General features: G+C 37.3%; 1 protein-coding gene across 3 annotated transcripts; it reads left to right on the top strand.

The window, feature by feature from the left end:
* Positions 1–1,623: 1,623 nt before the first annotated feature.
* Positions 1,624–21,036, top strand: LOC133857106 (homeobox-DDT domain protein RLT3). Of its 3 annotated transcripts, none has more exons than XM_062292234.1 (17): positions 1,624–2,025; positions 2,177–2,611; positions 4,947–5,038; positions 5,137–5,382; positions 5,522–5,584; positions 5,664–5,877; positions 5,968–6,068; positions 6,816–6,902; positions 7,037–7,168; positions 9,476–9,616; positions 13,285–13,407; positions 13,563–14,021; positions 14,454–14,873; positions 15,055–15,675; positions 18,594–18,698; positions 18,853–19,075; positions 20,547–21,036. In XM_062292234.1, exons 1-17 carry the CDS (start codon positions 1,968–1,970, stop codon positions 20,564–20,566), a joined length of 3,540 nt encoding a protein of 1,179 aa, XP_062148218.1. In that variant the 5' UTR covers positions 1,624–1,967; the 3' UTR covers positions 20,567–21,036. The 3 variants fall into 3 exon arrangements, with proteins under 3 accessions (XP_062148218.1, XP_062148220.1, XP_062148219.1); XM_062292236.1 differs by having other exon boundaries at positions 4,947–5,005; positions 20,547–21,008; XM_062292235.1 differs by having other exon boundaries at positions 5,528–5,584; positions 20,547–21,008.
* The last annotated feature ends 495 nt before the right edge of the window (positions 21,037–21,531 follow it).

Raw genomic sequence — 21,531 nt, 5'->3', positions numbered from 1 at the left:
CTTCTTCTTTTTTTTTTTTTTTTTTTTTTTTTTTTTTTTAAAAAAAAATTGTTTAATTTTAAGGTATTATATGTAAATTTGATTATAAAGTTAGAGTATTTGAGTATTTTAACGAAGATGAATGACAAAAGGGGGTTTTGGTATGTAAATGGTAGTTCAATGCTCTCTTTTGGTGAGTGTGTAGTTTGTGATGGCATGTTGACAATGGCCGGTAGTTCATGGGGGAAAAAAGGTAATTACCCCATTTTTTTACGAATAGAGATAAATTTCATTAAACTCAAAACTAAAATCATATATCAAATGCACCAAAACGATGTTGTTTTGTATATTATTATTATAATTATATAATAAATGGTAGGCGGTTAGCGGTTATTAACCACTACAACATATTCATAAAGCCGCTAACTGCCCCGTCTTATGCTGTTAGCGATTTTTTACAACCACCCACAACATCGATTATGTGTTTATGCAGTTAGCAGTTATTAGGCGATTAATAACCGGCCGCTTGTACACCTTCAGATGTACCCAAAAATTGTCCCCCTAGTACTAGACTCTCATGCCCATATATAATTGATGAGGCCCAAGATAGATCGTGCTATCAACAGGTCATGCCCAATCAACATTCTACTAAATAAGGAAGCAAAAACTAATTCAATTCTATAAATTTAAGGAAAATTCAAAGACAGTTGTTGTTAGTACTCTAAATATATGCATTTCTGATTTAACATTCACATAAAGTTGTTGTTAGTACTCCGTTTGTTTCAACCTAAAATGTTTTTAGGGAAATTATTTTCCAGGAAAATGTTTTTTGCTGAAAATATTTTTTGGCGTTTGGAGCGTATAGAAAATATAAATATTATATATTTTTTTTATATATTTTCATTCAATTATATTAACATATAAAAATCAATTTTTATGCACAACATAAATATATTAATATAAAATAATTAAAAATATAATAATCTAATAAGTTGAGTTTCGACGGAGGCCCATCGGTGGTCTGGTGATGGTTTAGAGATAGCCTGTTGGTGGTTTGACGGTAGTCTAGGGGTGGCTCGATGGTGGTCAAGGGTGGCCCTATGGTAGTCCGAGGGTGGCTTGGTGGTGGTATGAGGGTGGCTCGGTGGCGGTATGAGGTGGCTCGGTAGTGGTACGATGATAGTTCGGTGGTGGCTCGAGGGTGGTCCAAGGGTGGCTCGGTGGTGGTCCGATAGTGGCCCAGCGATTTGATAAGGAAAAACTCAAACTCTGAAAATGATTTACGAAATTTAAAAATAGAAATCATGTTTCGAAAACTAAAGAAGCTTTTTTAGTCAATTTTCGGTTTGATTGTTATTTTTTATCGCACCAAACATTGAAAAATACTTTTCAAAAAGTATTTTATACCAAAACAAACAAACCTTAATACAATAGATGGGCCTAACAAACAAACCTTAATGCAATAGATTACATGAGGCCCATTACCTTTGTACCATTAGCTCAAGCCCATAAAGGGGCAAAAAGACCAAAGAAAAGAAAAAGAAAAAGGAAAACTGACGAGGCCCGCCCCAATGGCCAGGAGAGAGGAGTGAAATTTCATTTCAGAAGATATATATTTTTTTTTTTGTAAAACCCAAAACCCTACTTTCTCTTTCTCTCTCTCCTCTGTCCACTCTCCTCATTTCATTATCTGCTTCTCTCTCTCGTCTCAATTCCAGGGTCTCTTCTCTGATTTATACCCAATAGCAGCGAGCGAGTCATGCTCGGCGCTCGCTCTCTGTGGTTCATTTGCAGACATACTGAAAGAGCGGGGGCTTATTATCTACTATTTCTACTGCTAGGATTGTCTGCATTTACTCCCTCTTAGTTCCTTTTTATGGTTTCATATTTCCTATATCACACTTTGTTATGGTAAAACTTACTGTGAATCTGGCAAATTGAGCTATAAAGTGGTTGGGTTTCCCAATCAAAGCAGAGGACGAAAAAAAATGGAAATGAAAAGGAAAACGCCGTCACAACTTCAATCCCTTGAGCAGCTGTACGCAGGTATCTGTATCAACCCACCATTTCATCATCATAACCTCTGTCGCTCTCTCCCCCTCTGGTCTTTAATAATATTGTGACATTTTCCTTTAATTACAATGCGTACTCCATTCTTTGTTTGTCAGACGTCCTAACATAATGTTGCTTGATGCAGAGAATAAGTATCCTACAAAAGAGGTAATGGAAGACCATGCCTCCGCTTTGGGATTGACATACAAGCAGGTCCGGGGGTGGTTTGTTGAGAAGAGGAGGAGGGATAAAAGAGAAAATGGAATTATTGTACCATCACATTCGACTTCGAGTAAGAAACGTCCGATTCTTACTAGAAGGAATGGATCGGGCATTATAGCTGCTAGAAAGGTACTTAAAGGAGATCCCTCGATGTGTAACCCCAAGACTCATTCGTTTTCAATATCCAAGCGCCCATCTATGGCCGAGAACCGGAATGCTAAGAGAAAGAAAAAACTATTTCTTCTTCAGGATTTGTTAACTCCAGACCACATTCTGAAGAGGGTGTTCCGCAAGGATGGTCCTCCCCTTGGTGTGGAATTTGACTCTCTTCCATCTGGGGCATTTTGCTGTCTTATAGGTAATACTCCAGATACTTCGCTTTTGTGTGTATGATAAAAGCATGTTTTGTGTGACAGGTAGTTCTTGTTTATTCATAACTTTGATCGATGATTTTCTTGGATTTTCTTGTTCTGCCTGATTACTGAAGTTGAAATTCATAAGGAGAGTATTATTAGAGAGTCGTCGTATGGATTCTTGATACTTGTAAAATTGAGCTTGCCAAGATTTCTGTGTTTCTACTGGGATTAGGAAGGCACGGTTACCATGAAACATGTCTTTAAGCTCAGCTCCTGAGTACATAGCGACTGAGCATTTCCACATGTATGACACGGCATGCAACTAGGTGAAATGAATAATTTCTCTTCCACTATATTTTTTATATGTGTTTCAATTCTTCTCAGGCTTCATCCTTGTGCAAGAACATGGGATGATTTGGAAAATTCCTTTTGAGTATGAATTGATGGGTGTACAACACATTGAATACATCAATTCTATTTGAATTTTCTGCAGACACTAACCTGAGATCACAAACACTCAGAGATGGAATAGTTTTTTTTTTTTTTTTTGGGTAAGTTCAGAGATGGAATAGTTGAATATGCAAAAACCATTCCTAGGACTGGTGCATCAATTGGATGTCAAAATTTTCTCTTCGTGATTTCTTTCCCTCTCCCTTTCTTCTTTAATCTTGCCTGCATATTATAAGGTTTTCCAAGCCAAATATCCCTTCTTTATGCAGCAGTTGATAGCAATTACAACTAATTGTTGGAGTTTGGGCCTCAAGTTGTTGGAATTGGGCGACAGTCCAAAGAGGCTATTTGGAAAGTCATTCCTTCTTTACTTATGTGGAACATTTGGAAAGAAAGAAATAGGTGTCTTTTCGAGGACTGCGGGACTAATGTGATGCTCTTGAAAGCATCTTTCTTGAGCTTCCTTTTAGATTAGGCACTTTTGTTCTTAATTTCTCCTCCTCTAATGTTATAGATTTTGTTAACTTTTTAAACTTTTGACCTCATTAGGACGGTTGCCTCTCTTGTATACTTTTCATGTACGCGTCTTCTTTTTCTTCTTCAATAAATTATTATTAAAGAAAATAAGAAAAATGAAAAAAATTGTTGTTGGAACTAGGTTGTGGATGCACCATGAACTGGGACATTCAATTTGGGTTTGCAGTTCTAGTGGGGAATCCAGTAACTCTGGTATTGGCTTATGGGATTATGCATTAGTATCCTATAGCTTGTATTTCGGGTTTGTTTTTCATATGTATTTTGGGTTGTGGGTGTCTTTTTAAGAGGGTTGTTCGGGTTTTCTTGTGGGTTTTGGGGGGTTTGTTGGGTTTAGGGTGCTTTTGGGGTAGGTTTGTGCGTTTGATGGGGGCTTCTTTTGTTTTTTGGGCTTTGGGTGTTAGGGGTGCTCCTTGTGGGTTTCGGGTTTTAGGGTTGATCCTTGTGGGTTTGTTTGGGTTTTTTCCTTTTGTGGGCTGGCTTTGATAGTTCCTGTGTATACTTTCGGTCTACTTAGGGGCGGCTTACGCTTTTTAATAAAATCTTCTTACTTATCAAAAGAAAAGAAAAAAGTTGGCTGGTTTCCATGATTTTTCTTTGAGCCCCTTTAAAGGTCCAAGGTTGAGGGGATAGGGGAGGCAAAGTTGGTTTGGTGGAACACTACTGAAGAAACTTTTGACGTGACATGAGCTCATTTGGTAAGGCTCATGTGGGACAGCACCACTGAAATTTTCCTTGGAAAGAGATGTAGCATGCTTTGCTCCTACAAAGGGGGCTTTCTTTGCTTGGAGAACACTTCAGAGGTTCCTTAGAGTTGATAACTTGATCAAAATGAAGAGAATTTGGTCAACTGGTGTTATATCTGTAAAAGGCACGGGGGTCAATGCATCATCTTTTGTTGCAGTGTTTGGTTGCTAGGGATCTCTGTTCTTTAGCCTTTGGTCTCTTTAGGTTTTACTTAGTTCCTTCTGAAATGTGTTAGGAGAACTTAAGATTAAGTTTCCTTTCCCTGAAAAAATTACCCCTTGCTTGTGGGGGTGGGTTTTCTGATTTCTTTTTCTTTTCCTGCTTTTTACATCTTTTCCACAAGCACAAGTGCTTGGAAGTTATTTAGGGTTGTTTTTTTTGTTTTGTTTTGTTTTGTATTCTTTATGTCACTGCTAGCATTCCCTTTGAAATTTTCTAATAAGTTCGTTACCTATCGAAGAAAAAAATGTATTGGGTAATGGGAGAATGGCCATAGTGGTTTTTTTTTCCCATTTTTTCTTCTCTCTCTCTACTTCTTGTAATCTTAATTTGCTTTGTACTTAATATTTTTATAATACCATTTCACACAAGTACTTTCTTGTTTAGATCCTAAAAATTCTCATCCATGTTGTGAAGACAACCAAAGAGCAGACAAAAGAAGAAAGGTACTTGAGAAGGATTTCTACCTTCCATATTCAGTAAGTTGTTATGACCTACTTATTTCTATCTTAGGCTGCTCTCATTAGACTACTTTCTTTAATTTTCACGTAAACTTTGTGGCCTTCTTTTTTAAAAGGTTTCCGAGCATGCCATCTTAAGTCCCCATGTTTCTCGCAAAAAGAGTGCTCCGGTAAAGAAACATGGTATTGGGAAAGGTTTGATGACAGTTTGGCGGGCTACTAATCCTGATGGTGGAGATTTCCCTACTGGTGTCGATTTTGGCGACAGGGAAGTTGCTAGTGTATCTCTAGTCTCAACTTCTATATCGCGAAAAAAACCACAACTTCAGGAGAAAAGGCCACGACAACAAGTTCCTGCGGCTGTAAGTTGTTAACTCTTCATTTCATGATTTTTTATTCATTTACCTTCTATATGAGCTAGTATCTGCAGACTGATCATCTTATAAATTGATTATAATGATTGCTTTTAGAAAGTTTTCTGACAGCTAGTCATGTATTTAGAAACAGGGAAGGTTTAGAAATAAATCGCAAGATAAGAGGAAACAATCCATCAGAAGAACAGATGTATGTAATAAGTTGTTATTGCATTTGTGTGCTTTCAGTTATTAGCTGTGGCGACATATAATATTTTGTTATATGCCAGGTGGAATCTAACAGGGATGAGCATCAGAAGCAGCCAGATAAAGCAAAATGTGAACTTGCTTTGGAAGGAGAAATATCTCAAGAATACCTTGATCGGGTTACAATGCTGGTGGATGATGAAGAGCTGGAGCTGCAAGAGTTACAAGGACCAAATCTGCTGAGGTGTTCAGATCATTTTGCTGCCAATGGTCTACAGGGTTGTTCACTTTGCAAAGGTTGGTTGTGGAGGAAGAATTTGCAAATTTCTCTGTACTGTTAAATGCATTATTTGAAATTGTGTATCAAGAACTTTCTTATTTTTTCAGATCTCCTGGCTAAGTTTCCTCCAAATTCTGTTAAGATGAAGCAACCATTGTGTATGCAACCTTGGGATTCTTCTCCAGAGATTGTCAAGAAATTATTTAAGGTGATTAGAGTTCAAAATTAGTTATGACATTATTTTGATCTGTCAATGCAACATATATCATATGCCAAAGATACCTCATGCCCTGATTCTCTTGCATTAACCTTTCAAAAGCATGTGTTCGAATTTCTCATGTATAATTTTTGGAAAGGCCAGATACATTTCATGTGCTAGCCTGGTATGTTTAAGAGTTATAGATGGTTACTTGACGTTTTTATAGACTTACAGGACTCTTGCCCAACACATGCTATATGCTGAACAACTCATTGACTCCCTACCCTTTATTTGATATTTCGATGAGCATATCCATTGGAATATTTGAATTGTATTATCCTTTGATCATTATTAATCTAGTTTAGGAAGTGGTATTGCAGGACTTATAATTAAATATTAATTTAGGGCTAAGCATTAAACCCAGCTAATTGGGGTTGGCTCTGTGAATCCTTTATCAACTAATTTTGTTCAGATATATTTTTCTTTTTTGGCCTTGCCATCCTATCTGTGATCATATAGTCACCTCTCTTTTTATCATATGCTTCTCTAGACTCTCCTCATCGTGTGTTGCAGGACTAAGACATGCCCATATGTCGTTTGTCTGAAAAACTAATTAGTGAAAAAAATATGTTCTTTCTTGATTACTTTCAATTTTTACCTGTAGGATTTAATGATGATTTTATGTTGGGTTCTTTATTGTGATTATTACATGTTAAATCATCATGCTAAGACACAGGGCTGACTTTTCTTGGGCAGGTTTTCCATTTCCTTTATACTTATGCTGTTGCGGTTGATATATGCCCCTTCACTCTTGATGAGTTTGCTCAAGCATTTAACTATAAGGTTACATCTCATTTTTTATCCAACTTTGCATATTTGAACTTTTTTCGTATGTATCTCTTAACTTACCATTTGGGTGACATTTTTTATTACCTTTTGTTGGTTTCATCTTTCTCTATTCTATACATTTCTTTCAGGATTCATTGTTACTTGGAAAAATTCATGTGGCCCTTCTTAAGCTTCTTATATCAGATGTGGAGACAGAGCTTAGTGGTGGCTTTTCCCCTCGTTTGAGCAAATCTTGCAATTTTCTTGCATTACTTCACTCGGTGAGTATAAAACCATGCAGGTCACAACAGTTAGAAATTAACTCAATCAACACTAAATTTGTTATATTTGTAATTGTTATCTACACTTGTATTATCTTAGGACATGAAACAAAAATAATCCAAGTGGAATTGGCATGACTTGATTATATTATGGACTAAATGATTTGGGCCTACCTTGCCACTGTTAGGATGTGAAAGGGACTGGGCATGTATCACCTGTCTATGGTTAATTTTATAAAAGGTCCATAATAGTACATAGCTGTTGTCTGAATGAGGATTTTTAAATTGTAAGATAGAAAACCACTATGTAGAAATTTTGTATGTATTCTTACTTGGATTACACTTCTTTTATGTAGTTAAAACAATGAACTTGTTTTGGAAAATGACGCCTATTTACCTCTTTTGGTACTTATGAAGGGAAAGAAACAATAGGAGCTTTGAGGACTTGGAAAGTACATTGGAAGAGATTCTTTCCTCGTTCTACCATTTTTTGTATTTTTGGACTACGGCTTATGTCCACCCTTTGTCCTTTTCTTTTCCTGACTTTCTCGCTCGCTTTTCTCTTTCTAACTAGGTGTTTTCCTTGTATACTCCCAGTGTACTAAGGGGCGCCTTACACTTTTTTTTAATAAAATTGGTTTCTTAACTATTAAAAAAAAAAAAAACCATTATTCTACGTAAGTTTTTCCCACATTTTTTGTCGCTATTTAAGTTTCCAGGCTGTCTGTTGAGATGTGGGTAGCAAAAAATCAGTCAAAATAGTCAACTTTGGTTGACTTCACTTGGGGACAGTCCATGACAATCAAAGACAATAAATAAGTCTGTAATGCAGGGTGCAAATACAATGAATAAATTGAGCCATAGAGAGGTGATAAACTATTGTTTTGAGAAGTAGAGTTGCAAACATGTGTATCTAAACCACATGTTTGGTCTTATTATGAGCCAAAACTCTTTCCTCTCTACGATATGCCACCCAACTGCCCTCAATGGCGTGTGTAGCCGCATCCGCTGATTGTTGTTAAGAGTTTTGTTCTTTTTCACTTTGCATTAGGTGTTTTGAGTTGAGAGCGGGTTAGAGTATGGGGTTGTTAAGGTGGTGTTCAATGGAGTCCAAAATGTTTGAGTTGGCGGTGCAGGGTAGATCTATCGGCTCAGATTCGTGAAAGATGCAGGGGTTATGTTCGATACTTGTTCTTGGGTAACGCTAATAGTCGCTAGTTGTTAGCCACCGTATAGGAATTGCTATAAGAGATGGGAACGTCGGTGTTTTGGAGACGTTTCAGGGCCGGCTCCCCTGCTATCCTCGCCCAACGCTGCTCTAACAAGCACGGGTGTTTCTTGTTTTGTTTTAATTTTTTTTAAAAAAAAGTAGAGTTGGATGGTTATGCCTTAAAAATATAAATGTATACTATAAGGAAACACATGGACAGTGGTGGATACTGAACATTTCAAGTGAATAATTAATTTGAATATGTATAGAAGAGCCAAAACACGGAAGCATAATCATCGATACTTTTTGTCGATGGTGTAGAAGATTTAAACTTCTATGGGAACATACAATAGAATGTTAAAAAGCAATACTAAGCTGACATGATTTCTGCTGAAGTTTGTACTTTTGACCTTTGGCATTGTGATGATTCATCGATTATTTGTTTAGAAGATTGCGTTTAGTCAGGCGATGACAAAATCGCAGGCTGAAAATTAAATGTATTCCAGACCCCAAAGAGAAAAGCTTAAATTTGTGTGCATGGATATTAATAGCTGGTGATTATGCAACCTGTGTGACAGATGAAATGTCTTCTTCACAAAAAACTACATAAATCTCGGCAAGCTGACAAATCTGGAGATATCTTTCATCGAAAAATGAAATAATGGTGAAAAGAAGATAGAAACTGATAGTAGATGAGTTCACTGTTCAGATTACAGCAAACCCCACACTCTAAATACCTAATAATGGGCCTAAGGCTTCAGCTTTTTAGAGAATCTTCTTTTGTAAGTACGTGTTCTGACTATTAGCAGGAGCTCCCTACACCTCTGAAAGATTTATGTGCTCTTTGTGGGGCGGTGGTTTCCAAATGGATTATAATGATATTACTAACTCTTCCCCGAAGTTCTGTGGACAAGGAACAGCTATTTGGAAAATTTTCTAAGATGTTGACTCAGTAGATTTTGGAAGGTTGAGATATTTAATTGTAATGCTTTGTGGAGTTTTTTATTTTCCCAAGTTGCTAGCTTATTTTTCCTTTAATAATAAAAAAGTAAATGGCAGCTCTCTATACTTTTGTATTTCTTTTGATTATTTGGCAGGTTGAAAATCAAAAAGTTGTTTTGGAGTTCTGGAAGAGTTCTCTAAACCCACTAACATGGACAGAAATACTGCGTCAAGTTTTGGTTGCAGCTGGTTTTGGTTCAAAGCAAGGTGCAATGCGGAGGGAAGCCCTTAGCAAGGTATTCAAATTATTAACTCTTGGCATTGCACCTGATTTTACTAAGGTTCATATTTTAGCATATGTTTTGATAAAATAAGAATTTCTGCTCTGACGTTTGCAGATGGCACTCCCTTATTTGTGTCTATTTTACAATTTGAATCAGTAACGACAGATAGAGTCATTTGGCATATAGAATGATTTGAATATATGGCGTCCCGTGCTTTAATGCCCAAAATCAGAAGTGGTTTTAATATTCAAGTGATACCTGAGTGACATTTAACATAGTTTCTTTGTTTTCTTTGTTGTTTGCATATTTGTTTCATGTCGATAGCACTGCCGACTTTTGCCTGACCTGTCTGGCTGGCCCTTTTGGACCAAGGAAATGGTGGTTATGTAACTCTTTACTATCAGCCAGAGTATGGTGTTGGACGTCCTTTTGGTCCAAACTCAACCCTGCCTTGGGTTTGGCAATCTTGACATAATGCCCCGTAGACAAATTTATAGGTTTATCATGATAACTAATCACCAAAGGAGAAACATAAGCAGCTGTCCAAAGATATAAAGTGTTGAATTAAAGACTTAATTTCCTCGAAAGTCCTCTCACAGTCCTCAAAACTTCAATAATTTCTTTCCTTCCATAAACATCACAAAATGCACGAAGGCATCATCTTCTACACAGCCGCACTCCGAGTGGTACCGGCAGTCTACCAACAAGCATACAAATCGACTACTCGTCTAATCATAACCCAAGACAATCCAAATCAACTAAGGAAATGTGGGTCTTGTGGATAACATGGATGAACTTGCTGGCATTTTGGGTTGTGGAGTTTCTTCTCTTCCGTTAAAGTACCTTGGTCTTCCGTTGGGGGCCCCATTTAAGAATAAGTCTAGCTGGGATGAGGTAGTTGGCAAGATTGAGAGGCGGTTGGCTAGCTGGAAGCGGTTGTATTTGTCGAAGGGTGACAAAGTAACCCTTATAAAAAGCACTCTCTCTAATCTTCCTACGTACTTTCTATCCCTTTTCCCTATTCCTTCTAGTGTTGCTAATCGTATTGAGAAGTTGCATCGGGATTTCTTGTGGGGTGGCATAGGTGAAGAATTTAAGTTTCATTTGGTTAATTGGGCCAAGGTTTGCTCTCCTATTTCTAGTGGAGGTTTGGGCATCAGAAATTTGAGGATTTTCAATATGGCTCTGTTAGGAAAGTGGCTGTGGCGCTATGCCCATGAGAGAGAGGCTTGGTGGAAATCTGTTGTGGATGCCAAGTTCAGATCTACTTGGGATGGTTGGTGTTCTTTAGACCCCCCTGGGTCTCATGGAGTGGGGTTATGGAAGAATATTAGGAAGGGGTGGAGGTTGTTTTGCAGCTATACTAGACTTATTCTGGGAAATGGATCTAGGATCCGTTTTTGGGATGATGTGTGGTGTGGTGTGGTGAGGTGCCTCTTAAGGAAGCCTTCCCAGTTTTGTACGACATTGCGTGTGACAAGGACGCACATGTTGCAGACCATTTGGTTGTGGTGAGCGGGTCCTATCAGTGGGACGTTAGCTTCTTCCGAGCGGCCCACGACTGGGAGGTGGATGTTTTGGCTTCTTTTTTCTCTTTGTTGTACTCAACCAGAGTGAATTGTGATGGGGTAGATCAGCTCTGGTGGTCCTTCTCACAAAGGGAATTTTGATGTTAGATATTTCTATAAGGCTCTTGTTTGCAAAGAGGCTATTCATTTTCCCTGGAAAAGTATTTGGCGGACCAAGGTTCCCTTGAAAGTGGCTTTCTTTGCTTGGACGGCAGCGCAAGGGAAGATCCTCACTTTGGACAACCTTAGAAAGAAGCGTGTCATTGTGATTGATAGATGTTGCATGTGCAAAATGAATGGGGAGTCGGTGGATCACCTTCTTCTCCATTGCGAGTTGCACGCGCTCTATGGAATGCCATCTTTAGTCGCTTCAGCTTGTCTTGGGTTATGCCTCTTCAGGTGGGAGATTTATTCGCTTGCTGGTGGACAGGTGGTCGTTCTCAGAGTGCAACTGTGTGGAAGATGGTCCCTTGTTGCCTTTTGTGGTGCTTGTGGAGGGAACACAATGATAGGCAGTTTGAGGACAAAGAAAGATCTATTGTGGAACTCATTTCCTTTTTCTTTCATTCTTTGTACTCTTGGGCGGCCGCGTTCCTCGCACCTTTATCGTTTAGTTTTAATGATTTCCTTGTATTGTTTTCTTTTTCTTCCTAGATGCCTTTCTTGTATACTTCCTATGTACTTGATTGCGCTTTGCGCTTTTTAATGATATTTCTCTTACTTATCAAAAAAAAAAAAAAAAAACTAAGGAAAACATTCTATATGGCACAAACAACCTCACAATGAAGAGGAAGATGGTCCACGAACTCCACATTCTTTTTGTACATGCAACACCTATCAACCACAATGATGCGTTGCTTTCAAAGATTGTCTATGGTAAGGATCTTTCCTATAGTCGCCGACTACACAAAAAAGGCCACCCAGCCTCAACGGGACTTCAATCTGCCAAAGACTCTTCCAAGGAAAACATAAACCATCATGGCAACCCATGGCATTGCCCAACATGTAGAATATTTAACTGAAATGAGGATTAAACTATGAAGTCAAGGTTCAAATTCAAGATCTCTACTTTTATACCATATTAAATCATTAGTCGTCTAGGAAACTTAAGGTGATAGAAAATTGTGGATTTAATCATTTATTTAAAAAACTTAAGCTCACAATGAAGAAGAAGAGGGTTCACGGACTCTCTATTCCTTTTGCACATGCAACTCTTATCAACCACAATGACGCGTCGCTTCCGTAGATTGTCTATGGTAGGGATCTTTCCTAGGGCCGCCGACCACACAAAAAAGGCCACCTTCAACAGCACCTCAATCCGCCAAACACTCTTCCAAGAGAAACGGAAACCATCATGACAACCCATGACATTGCTCAACATGTAGAATATTTAATATAAATGAGGGGTAAACTATGAAGTCAAGGTTCGAATCAAGACCTCTACTTTGATACCATTTTAAATCATTGGTTGTCGAAAAAAACTTAAGCTAATAGAAAATTGTGAATTTGATATGTTAATAAATAATAATCCAAACTATGCTTGACATCTTTCCAAGCACTTCAAGGGACAAAGTTAGTGCTCTTAGGTTCTAGGAACAAAGTACTCTTCTCACCAGGAAAAGAAAAGAAAAAATAGAGAAAAGGGAAAGAAATTATATTGCATTAGTAAATTTGGTTATATGGGTGTTTCCTTCTCGTCCATACCCTGGAAAAGAAGAGGCTCCAAGAGATCTACTCAATGAGAAGGTTATAGAATCTCAATAGATTAGTGAGGGAGCTTGTTGCATTTCGGATATCCTATTCATTCTGTATGACTTACTAATTTTTAGTTTGACTATTTGAGTGTATTTACTTTTTTGTTTTGGTGGGTGGATGTATGCATAGATGTATTTAGAAGCTCATGTCGACGCATGTAGGTTTTGATAATCTTCTTACGTATGGAATGTTGCTTTAATGTTCATAAAAGCTGCAGTAAGATTTTTTTTAAAAAAATAATTTCAATTGGTGGTTCTACTTTTTATTTGAAATTACTTTCTTTGGTTGCGCATAGATTCTTTGATAGGTCTGAGATCTTAATTTTGAAATCTCATCTTCTGTGTTTCTGTTATCCAGGAAATGAACCTCATGGTGAAGTACGGTCTACGTCCTGGTACTTTGAAGTGTGAATTGTTTAAAATTTTATCAGAGCAAGGAAATAATGGGTCGAAAGTTTCTGAATTGGCAAAGTCATTGCAGGTAAGTTACTAGAATATGGAGTTCTCTTGTTTGGAGGGAAGAATGTTGACCATGTTTTTGTGATTCTCCCTATGATCATTGTTACTGTGAACATGGTACCAAATCAGTATCACTGGCGAGTTATATTAACAATAAACTTTGCTTTTGTTTTGAAGATTGTTAATTTGAACCTTGCCAGCACAACTGAGGAACTAGAGTCATTAATATGTTCAACTCTTTCAAGTGACATCACTTTATTTGAAAAGATTTCATCGTCTGCTTATCGTCTACGTATTAACTGTGTTGCAAAGGAAGTTGATGAATTTCATTCGGATACTGAGGACTCTGGAAGTGTTGATGATGATCCTAATGACAATGGCCCATATAGCAACAGCGATGACTCTGGTTGTGAATCAGGAAATTCTATTATAAGAAAAGTCATGGATCTGAATTGTCATAAAAGTCAAAGTAACATGCCAACTGTATACAATGAAATTGATGAAAGCCATCCAGGAGAAGTATGGTTGTTAGGATTGATGGAAGGTGAATATTCAGATTTAAGCCTTGAGGAGAAGTTGAATGCATTAGCAGCTCTAACTGATCTTCTTCATGCGGGATCCAGTATCAGAGTGGAGGTAACAGATTATTTTAGCATGGTTCCTACAATGTTGTTCTACAGTGAATGTTAAACCAGTTTTATGTTATATGATAATATTTGTGAAAATCAAATGAATATGATGATTTGGGAGATCCTTCTCGATTTGAATCATATCTTCTTTTCTCTTTATTTTTAATGTAAGTTAACAGATTGTTATTGTTCATTTAACAACTGTGCTTTCATCATTAAATTACTGGGTCTTCCGTTATTCAGTTGTTGGCAGGTTTGTAATTGTGTGCATGATATGTGTCTTTATGTTAATCACATATGATTTCACTTTTCATGTGAGCAATTGATTGTTTCCATGATATTCATTGCAGCTATGATTTTAAAAAGTATTTGGAATGCTGGGTAATTCATGAGATTGTTTACTTACCGTTTGAAACTTATTTAGCTAATTTCTTTATAGGATCCTACACAAACTATTGCTGATTATGTTCCTAACATTCATCATTATGGTTCTGGAGCAAAATTAAAGAGGTCATCAGCTAGCCAACATAGCTTAGCCAGGCCACCCTGGGGCTACGCTGTACAAACACATGGTTTAAAAGAAGTATACTCGTTTTTGAGGTTTCATCCGGTTGATTCATCAGTGTCAATTGCAAAGTTTTATGAGAAGGAGATATCCTCTGGCAAAGGAGAAAATGTAAAAGAAAAAGAAGTTGATTTTGTTTCACATCCCATGCAATCTGTGTTTTTGGGGTCTGATCGCAGGTACAATAGATACTGGCTTTTCTTGGGCCCTTGTAATGCATATGATCCAGGCCATACTAGGGTCTATTTTGAATCTTCTGAAGATGGACACTGGGAAGTGATTGACACTGTAGAGGTATTCTTCTGAGCCTTGGTTATAGTGCATAGCCCTTGCTTGAGAATTTTATTTATTAGACAGCTAGGAAAATTTGAAGGGGAGTAACATGTTTCTCAGCCTTTTTCATATGGTGTGATGTGATTCTTCTACTCATCACTAACTGTCATTATTTGCTTGTGTTTGCTTCAACCAAATACAGGATTTCTGTGCCTTGTTGTCAGTTTTAGATGACAGAGGTAAGCGGGAGGCTCTACTTATTGAATCTTTGGAGAAGCGGCAATCATTTCTCTGCCAAGCAATGTCAAATAGAGTGTTAAACAGTGCTGGAACCAGGCATTTAACACAGTCCATTCAATCTGAGCTGGATATGGTCAGAGAGGATAGTTGTTCTCCTGTATCTGATGTAGACAATAACCTAAGCCTGATTGAGACTGCAGAAGATTCTTTGCCTTCATCTGGGGTTGTTCTTGATGTTGGAACAAAGAGAGAAGAAGAACAAGAAAGATGGAGCCATCTACAAGCGTTTGATTTATGGATATGGAATTCTTTTTACTCAAATCTTAATGCTGTAAAATATGGCAAAAAATCTTATCTTGATTCACTTGCTAGATGTGAAAGTTGTCATGATCTGTATTGGAGAGATGAGAAGCACTGTAGGATTTGCCATACCACATTTGAGCTAGATTTTGATTTAGAAGAAAGATACGCCATCCATGCAGCCACATGTAGGGAGAAAGAAGATTCTAATATCATGTTCCCACAGTATAAAGTCTTATCATCACAAATCCAGTCGCTTAAAGCTGCAATTCATGCAATCGAGGTGGGCAATCACTTTTTATTAGTTCTGTATATGTTTGTACATGCACATTGTGCGCACATGCACACGCTCTTTTTATTTGTTTGTGAGTGTGCACGTGTATCTACTATATCTTTCTTTTTTTAAGAGTAATGATCAAATGCCTTGAGATCAAAAGTTTTAAGTTAAACACGCTCTTTCTAAGGAACTTGGCAAAATATCAAGTGAAGAGGTGCCTCCCCATAGTTGGGGTTGTAGTGACGAGTGTTAAAGTGTCTCATATTGCTAAGAGATACATGACCTTGGTACTAGACATGGTGTCCCTTCCTCTCTCAAGGCGCCTTTTAAAAGTAAGGTCCATATCCTTTTACATGGTATCAAAGCAGGTTCATTAGACGATGATGGACCTTTCCCTCCCAATGTTGAACACGTGTTTGACCAAAGTTGCCACACGTGAGGAGGCGTGTTAAAGTGTTCTACATCGCTAAGAGATACATGACCTGAACACTTTATAAGACATGGTGTCCCCTCCTCTCTCAAGGCGTCTTTTGAGAGTAAGGCTCATGGACTTTTACAACAAGGTCCTAGTGACCTAGATAGATATGAAGAAATTTAGAGTTATTTTTACTTTTCTATACTTTTAATTTTTTATAAATGGAAAGTATGACATGTAATAAGTGGAAGATGGGAGTGGTGGAATTGTTTTTTTATTTTTATTTTTTATCTTTCTTTTGATAAGTAATTGGCCCTAGGGTAGGAGGAATGAGAGAATTAAATTAGTGACCTTCGCTTCATGAGGTATGGTCCCTAACCTATTGAGCTATCCCTTGGGGTTTGAAGTAGTGGGATTGTTGAGCAGGCTTAGGTTGTTGTGTGCCTGGCAAGTGGATATATAAAGTAAATAGAGTAGTGCTTTTGGACTTGTGATTGATTGACTTTAAAATTTAAGGCCTAAGATTTTATGGTGCCAATAGCTTGATTCTTGATCAACATATACATATGATCAGAGGAAGAATACAACGTTAAGTAGCCTGGTAGGGTGAATTAGCATTGTTTTGTCAGTCTTTGTAAGGTGGGACTCTTGTAGCCAACTGTAAATAGTTGGGATAAGGCTGAATTTTTATTGGGCTTATGAATGACTTCTCATCCAATTAAGCTAATGGTAACTTTGTGAAAACATTGCGCCTATGAAATGTTATTTCACGTTGTAATACCAGTAAAGCGTTACACTAGGTGTAACTTGGACATACATCTCACACCTACCCATATGTTGTACATTTTGTATTTTTTGTAATTATATGTTTTCACAAATGTTTTCACACATGCCCACATGTTGTACGTTACCCACATTTTGGTCCATTGGGTAATATTGATAATGTGGATGGGTCGGCTGACATTTTGGGTTGTGAGGTCTCTTCTTTGCCTTTGAAATATCTTGGTCTTCCCTTGGGGGCTTCCTATAAGGCCAAGTCTATTTGGGATGGTGTTATTGAAAAGATAGCGTCGATCAGCTAGTTGGAAACAACGATATTTGTCTAAGAGTGTCCGGGTTATTCTTATAAAGAGCACCCTTTCCAATTTAACCATGTACTTCATGTCTCTTTTCCCTATTCTTGTTGGTGTTGCAAACCGCATATAGAAGCTTTATCAAGATTTTTAATGGGGTGGGATAGTTAAAGAGTTCAAATTTCACCTGGTTAGCTAGTCCAACGTTTGCTCTTCGATTTCTGAGGGAGGGTTGAGGGTTCGAAACTTAAGGATGTTCAATTATGCTCTTCTAGGGAAATAGATGTGACGTTATGTGCATGAGAGAGGCATAGTGGAGAGTCGTGGTGGCTTCTAAATTTGGCAATTCGTGGGGTGGGTGATGTTCTATTGAACCCCTTGTGTAGTATATGGTGGGGTTATGGAAGAATATCAGGAGGAATTGAAGGATGTTTTCTAATCATACTAGATTTGAGCTGGGAGATGGCTCCTAGATTAGATTTTGGTATTATGTGTGGTGTAGGGAGAAGGCCCTTAAGGAAGCTTTTACGGATTTATACAGTATTGTTTGTCTGAAGGATGCTTCCGTAGCAATTCATTTGGAGCTTTCTAGTGGTTCCCTTTATTTAGTGGAACGTAAGCTTTATTAGATCGGCTCACAATTAGGAGGTGGATGTCTTTGTTTCGTTCTTCAATTTGTTGTATTCCTATTGAGTGAGATGGGAAGGTGAATACAAGCTTTTGTGGGCCCCATCTAAAAAATAGGTGTTCGTTGTTAGCTCCTTCTATAATGTCCTTGTTTGAAATGATGGCATTCCTTTTTATTTGAAGAGTATTTGACAGACCAAGGCTCCTTTGAGAGTAGCTTTTTTTGGCTTGGTCAACGGCCTTAGGAAGATCCTTACAATGGATAACCTTAAAAAGCGGCATGTCATTGTGGTCGATAGGTGTTATATGTGTAAGAGGAATTGAGAATCCGTGGACAATCTTCTTTTCCATTGTGAGGTTACTCGTGCTTTATGGAATGATTTTTTCAATCGCTTTAGGTTATCTTGGGTTATGCCTAGACGTGAAGTTGACTTGCTTGCTTGTTGGTGGACTGATGATAGTGCTCAAAGTGTTGTTGTGTAGAAGATGGTGCTTTCTTACCTTTTGTGGTGCCTCTGTAGGGGAAGAAATGATAGATATTTTGAGGACTGCGAGAGGATGTTGGAAGAGTTCAAGTCCTTTTTTTTTTTTTTTTTCATATATATACTCTATATTTAGACAGTTGCATTTGTAGCTCATTTGGTGCTTAGTTTTTATTATTTTCTTGTTCTTTTTTCTCCATCTAGTTAGGTGTTTCTCTTATATACTTCCTATGTACCTGGTTTGTGCTTTTGGCTTTTAATAATATTTATATATGTTTTATTAGAATAGGAGATGGGTAGCATTCTTACCACTTCCTTTATGTGCAGTCCGTTATGCCTGAAGAAGCCTTGGTGGGTGCTTGGACAAAGTCTGCTCATAAGCTATGGGTCAAACGGCTCAGACGCACCTCATCTTTGGCAGACCTTTTGCAGGTTTTTTTTTTTTTTTTTTTCCTTCAGATGATATTTTATTTATTTATTATTTACTATAAATAGCAAGAGCAGTTTCTCAGTGTAAATCTTGCAGGTTGTTCTCTGATTCTCTGAACTTTACATTTTTATTCGATTTACTTTGTAAATCTTGCAGGTTCTTGCTGATTTTGTTGGCGCGATCAATGAGAACTGGTTATGTGAATGCAGTATTCAGCAAGTTCCCCATACTGTAGTTGAAGAGACAATTGCATCCTTTGCCTCTATGCCCCAAACCTCGTCTGCGGCTGCAGTTTGGTTGGTGAGATTGGATTCCTTAGTTGCTCCCTACTTGGAAAGAGTTCGTTCTGGAAAGAAGCAAGAAATCAGTATCATCAGAGGTGAAGGTTCTTTAATGTTAAATTGGAAATACTTTCTAGAAAAAACATCTCTTGCAAAAACTTTAATAAATATATATATATATAAATATATATATATATATATATATATATATATATATATATATATATATATATATATATATATATATATATATATATATATATATATATATATATATATATATATTTCAAAAGCGAAATTATACTTATCAAAATATAAAAGGAAAGGGAAGACAATTTTCCATGCTTGATGAACAAGTTTCGAAAGATTTTAAGAAATAATGAAAGAAGTAAATCTGCAGCTCACTTCTATCCGAGGGAAATTTTTGCTTATAAAATTTTCTGATTGAACAAATGGGGCTTGATGTAAGCTATTTCTGTTCATTGGCGAGTTCGTGATATTTGTTTGTTTGAAATAGTTTATGTTAGTATAATCAATCATCTATTTCTGTGCTATTAATTCCGAGTTTCTTCCATCTTCCTGGTGGTGGTGATCTTCTGATTTCACACAATCAATATTCTGATAATTGATTTCAGGATCTTAAACCTGAATTGGGACAGTCAAAGCTTTAAGTGCCTCTCTCTCTATAGAATGGTATATTTCAAGGCATGAATTGGGAGCAAGGGGTTTCATAATTGGGTTGTGAATATGATAACCTTTTCATTTTTCTTTTTTTTTTTCTTTTTTTTTTCTTCATATTGAAAGTAATAAGAATGAGAGGTGATAACCATAAATTAGATAGTTTGGACAAATATATTATGAATTGATCTATTTGGTTGATTTTAGCTGGCATGGCACTTGTCCATTTGATAAGTTGGCGATGGACAGAATAGCAACCAACCTGGTCGAAAAGATTTATAAGGTGTTGTCCCTTTTGTAATCATAGATCACCTGCTTCTCCAAAAACTGCTATTATTAAATCTATGAAAAGAACGGGCAAGGAATAAGTCTTCTAATTTAAATCTCTTCTGGAACTATACCAATTTATACCGTCTTTTAGAGTGAGATTGCCTTAGCCATCTGTTATATCTATTCTGGAGTAATTTTCTGATTGCCTAATTACTTTGCCCTGCATCCCATCATACAATTTTAGAGAAAAAGAATACTTATGTGTCCTCTTTAATCGTAGTGGTAGTAACTTTTATTTACTGCAATAACAGCAAGACTAACAGTAAGACTTCATGTATGAGATGGCTTGACTTAGACCAGACTTGCTAAAGAAAATGGTTAATTGCGAGCAAGGTCTGTTTGGGACAATTTGTCCTATTAAACCATATTCACTGAGGTTTTGAAGAAGGCCTACCAAGGTCTAAACTGGTTGGACTGCTTAGTTGCCACCTTAGTTTTGCACGTTCTCAGTTGAAATTATAATGCAGCTTGGTTTTGCACTTGGACATCATTAATTAGTGAGTTCTCATTTGTAGTATATCTACTTTTGACTGGCAGCTAAAATGTTCCTTTCCATTTCAGGCAGGCGTGCTTCGAAGTAATCTATCCACATTCTTAAAGAGCTTATGCAAGTAGGAATTGTAACTGCATATCTGAGGCATTGAGGGACTTTCACATGCTCATTTTACTCATACTCACCCGGATGTCGTTTGCCTAATCAGTGAACAGTTGCAGCTATGTTGTCTTTGAGTTTTGAGGGCATCACTGATGTTTTCTGGGGTCTGAATGGAAGGGGCTGACGGCAATATCTTTCTTGTACAAAGTACTGCTCTCAACCTGGTTCCTGCTTGTATAGACTGGTAGTTTGAGTGATTGGATGTTGTACAGCATTAGATTAGCTATATTCAGGAAAGTTCAAAAGTTTTTGGTTGGTAACTATTATCATGAGCCCTCTTCATTCTACACCATATGTAGATGGGATTTCTGCGGCCTCCTACAACCTTTGGCATTGAGGGAATAAAATTGTTACTGCCTATTTTCCAATCTACTTAAAAATGGAGGATTAAAGTAAGTACACTTGCCTTGTTTCGTACTATCTTTTTCCTTCTGCAAGTATTGTCAATGAACCCAGTCAAAAAGTAGAGGGTAGCCTTTTTACTCTTTTTGGGTTCGGTCTTTTTTTTTATTGCAAAAAAGAAAAAGAAAAAAAGGTTAAATTCACATGACTAGATCAAAAAGTAAACGGACTTTGTGGAGGGACGGGGGAGTTGATATCCAGAAAAATGCCAGTTCTCTTTTTCTTTTCTTTTTGAACTGTTACGGTATATAAACTCGGCGGCTGCTCAAGAATGACAGTTTCTAGAAAGGACAGGCAGAGCACTTGGCGATTACTGGGGATTTTCTCACAACGTTTTAACAATTTGTCTAAAAGTCTGTTTTATGCCGAATCGTATTGAAGGTTGTCGCTTTAGTTGCCTTCTTATTGTAGTTATGTAGATCAAGAGTTCATCAAATCCTTCAGGGAAGGGTTGAAAATTTTGATTGCTCGGGAGATAGTAACCATGCT

Source organism: Alnus glutinosa, chromosome 14 (genome assembly GCF_958979055.1).
Source record: "Alnus glutinosa chromosome 14, dhAlnGlut1.1, whole genome shotgun sequence".
In the NCBI taxonomy this organism is placed as follows: Eukaryota; Viridiplantae; Streptophyta; class Magnoliopsida; order Fagales; family Betulaceae; genus Alnus; species Alnus glutinosa.
Note: the sequence above shows the minus strand (reverse complement) of the source record. Positions and strands in the feature narration are given on the sequence as shown.

What these genes read in the sequence shown, in the direction of transcription:
- LOC133857106 (XM_062292234.1), top strand. Translation starts at nt 1,968, where the DNA reads ATGGAAATGAAAAGGAAAACGCCGTCACAACTTCAATCCCTTGAGCAG. An exon ending in AATCCATCAGAAGAACAGAT is followed by an intron (nt 5,585 to 5,663) that starts GTATGTAATAAG and finishes GTTATATGCCAG; the next exon opens with GTGGAATCTAACAGGGATGA. An exon ending in AGAAATCAGTATCATCAGAG is followed by an intron (nt 19,076 to 20,546) that starts GTGAAGGTTCTT and finishes TTTCCATTTCAG; the next exon opens with GCAGGCGTGCTTCGAAGTAA.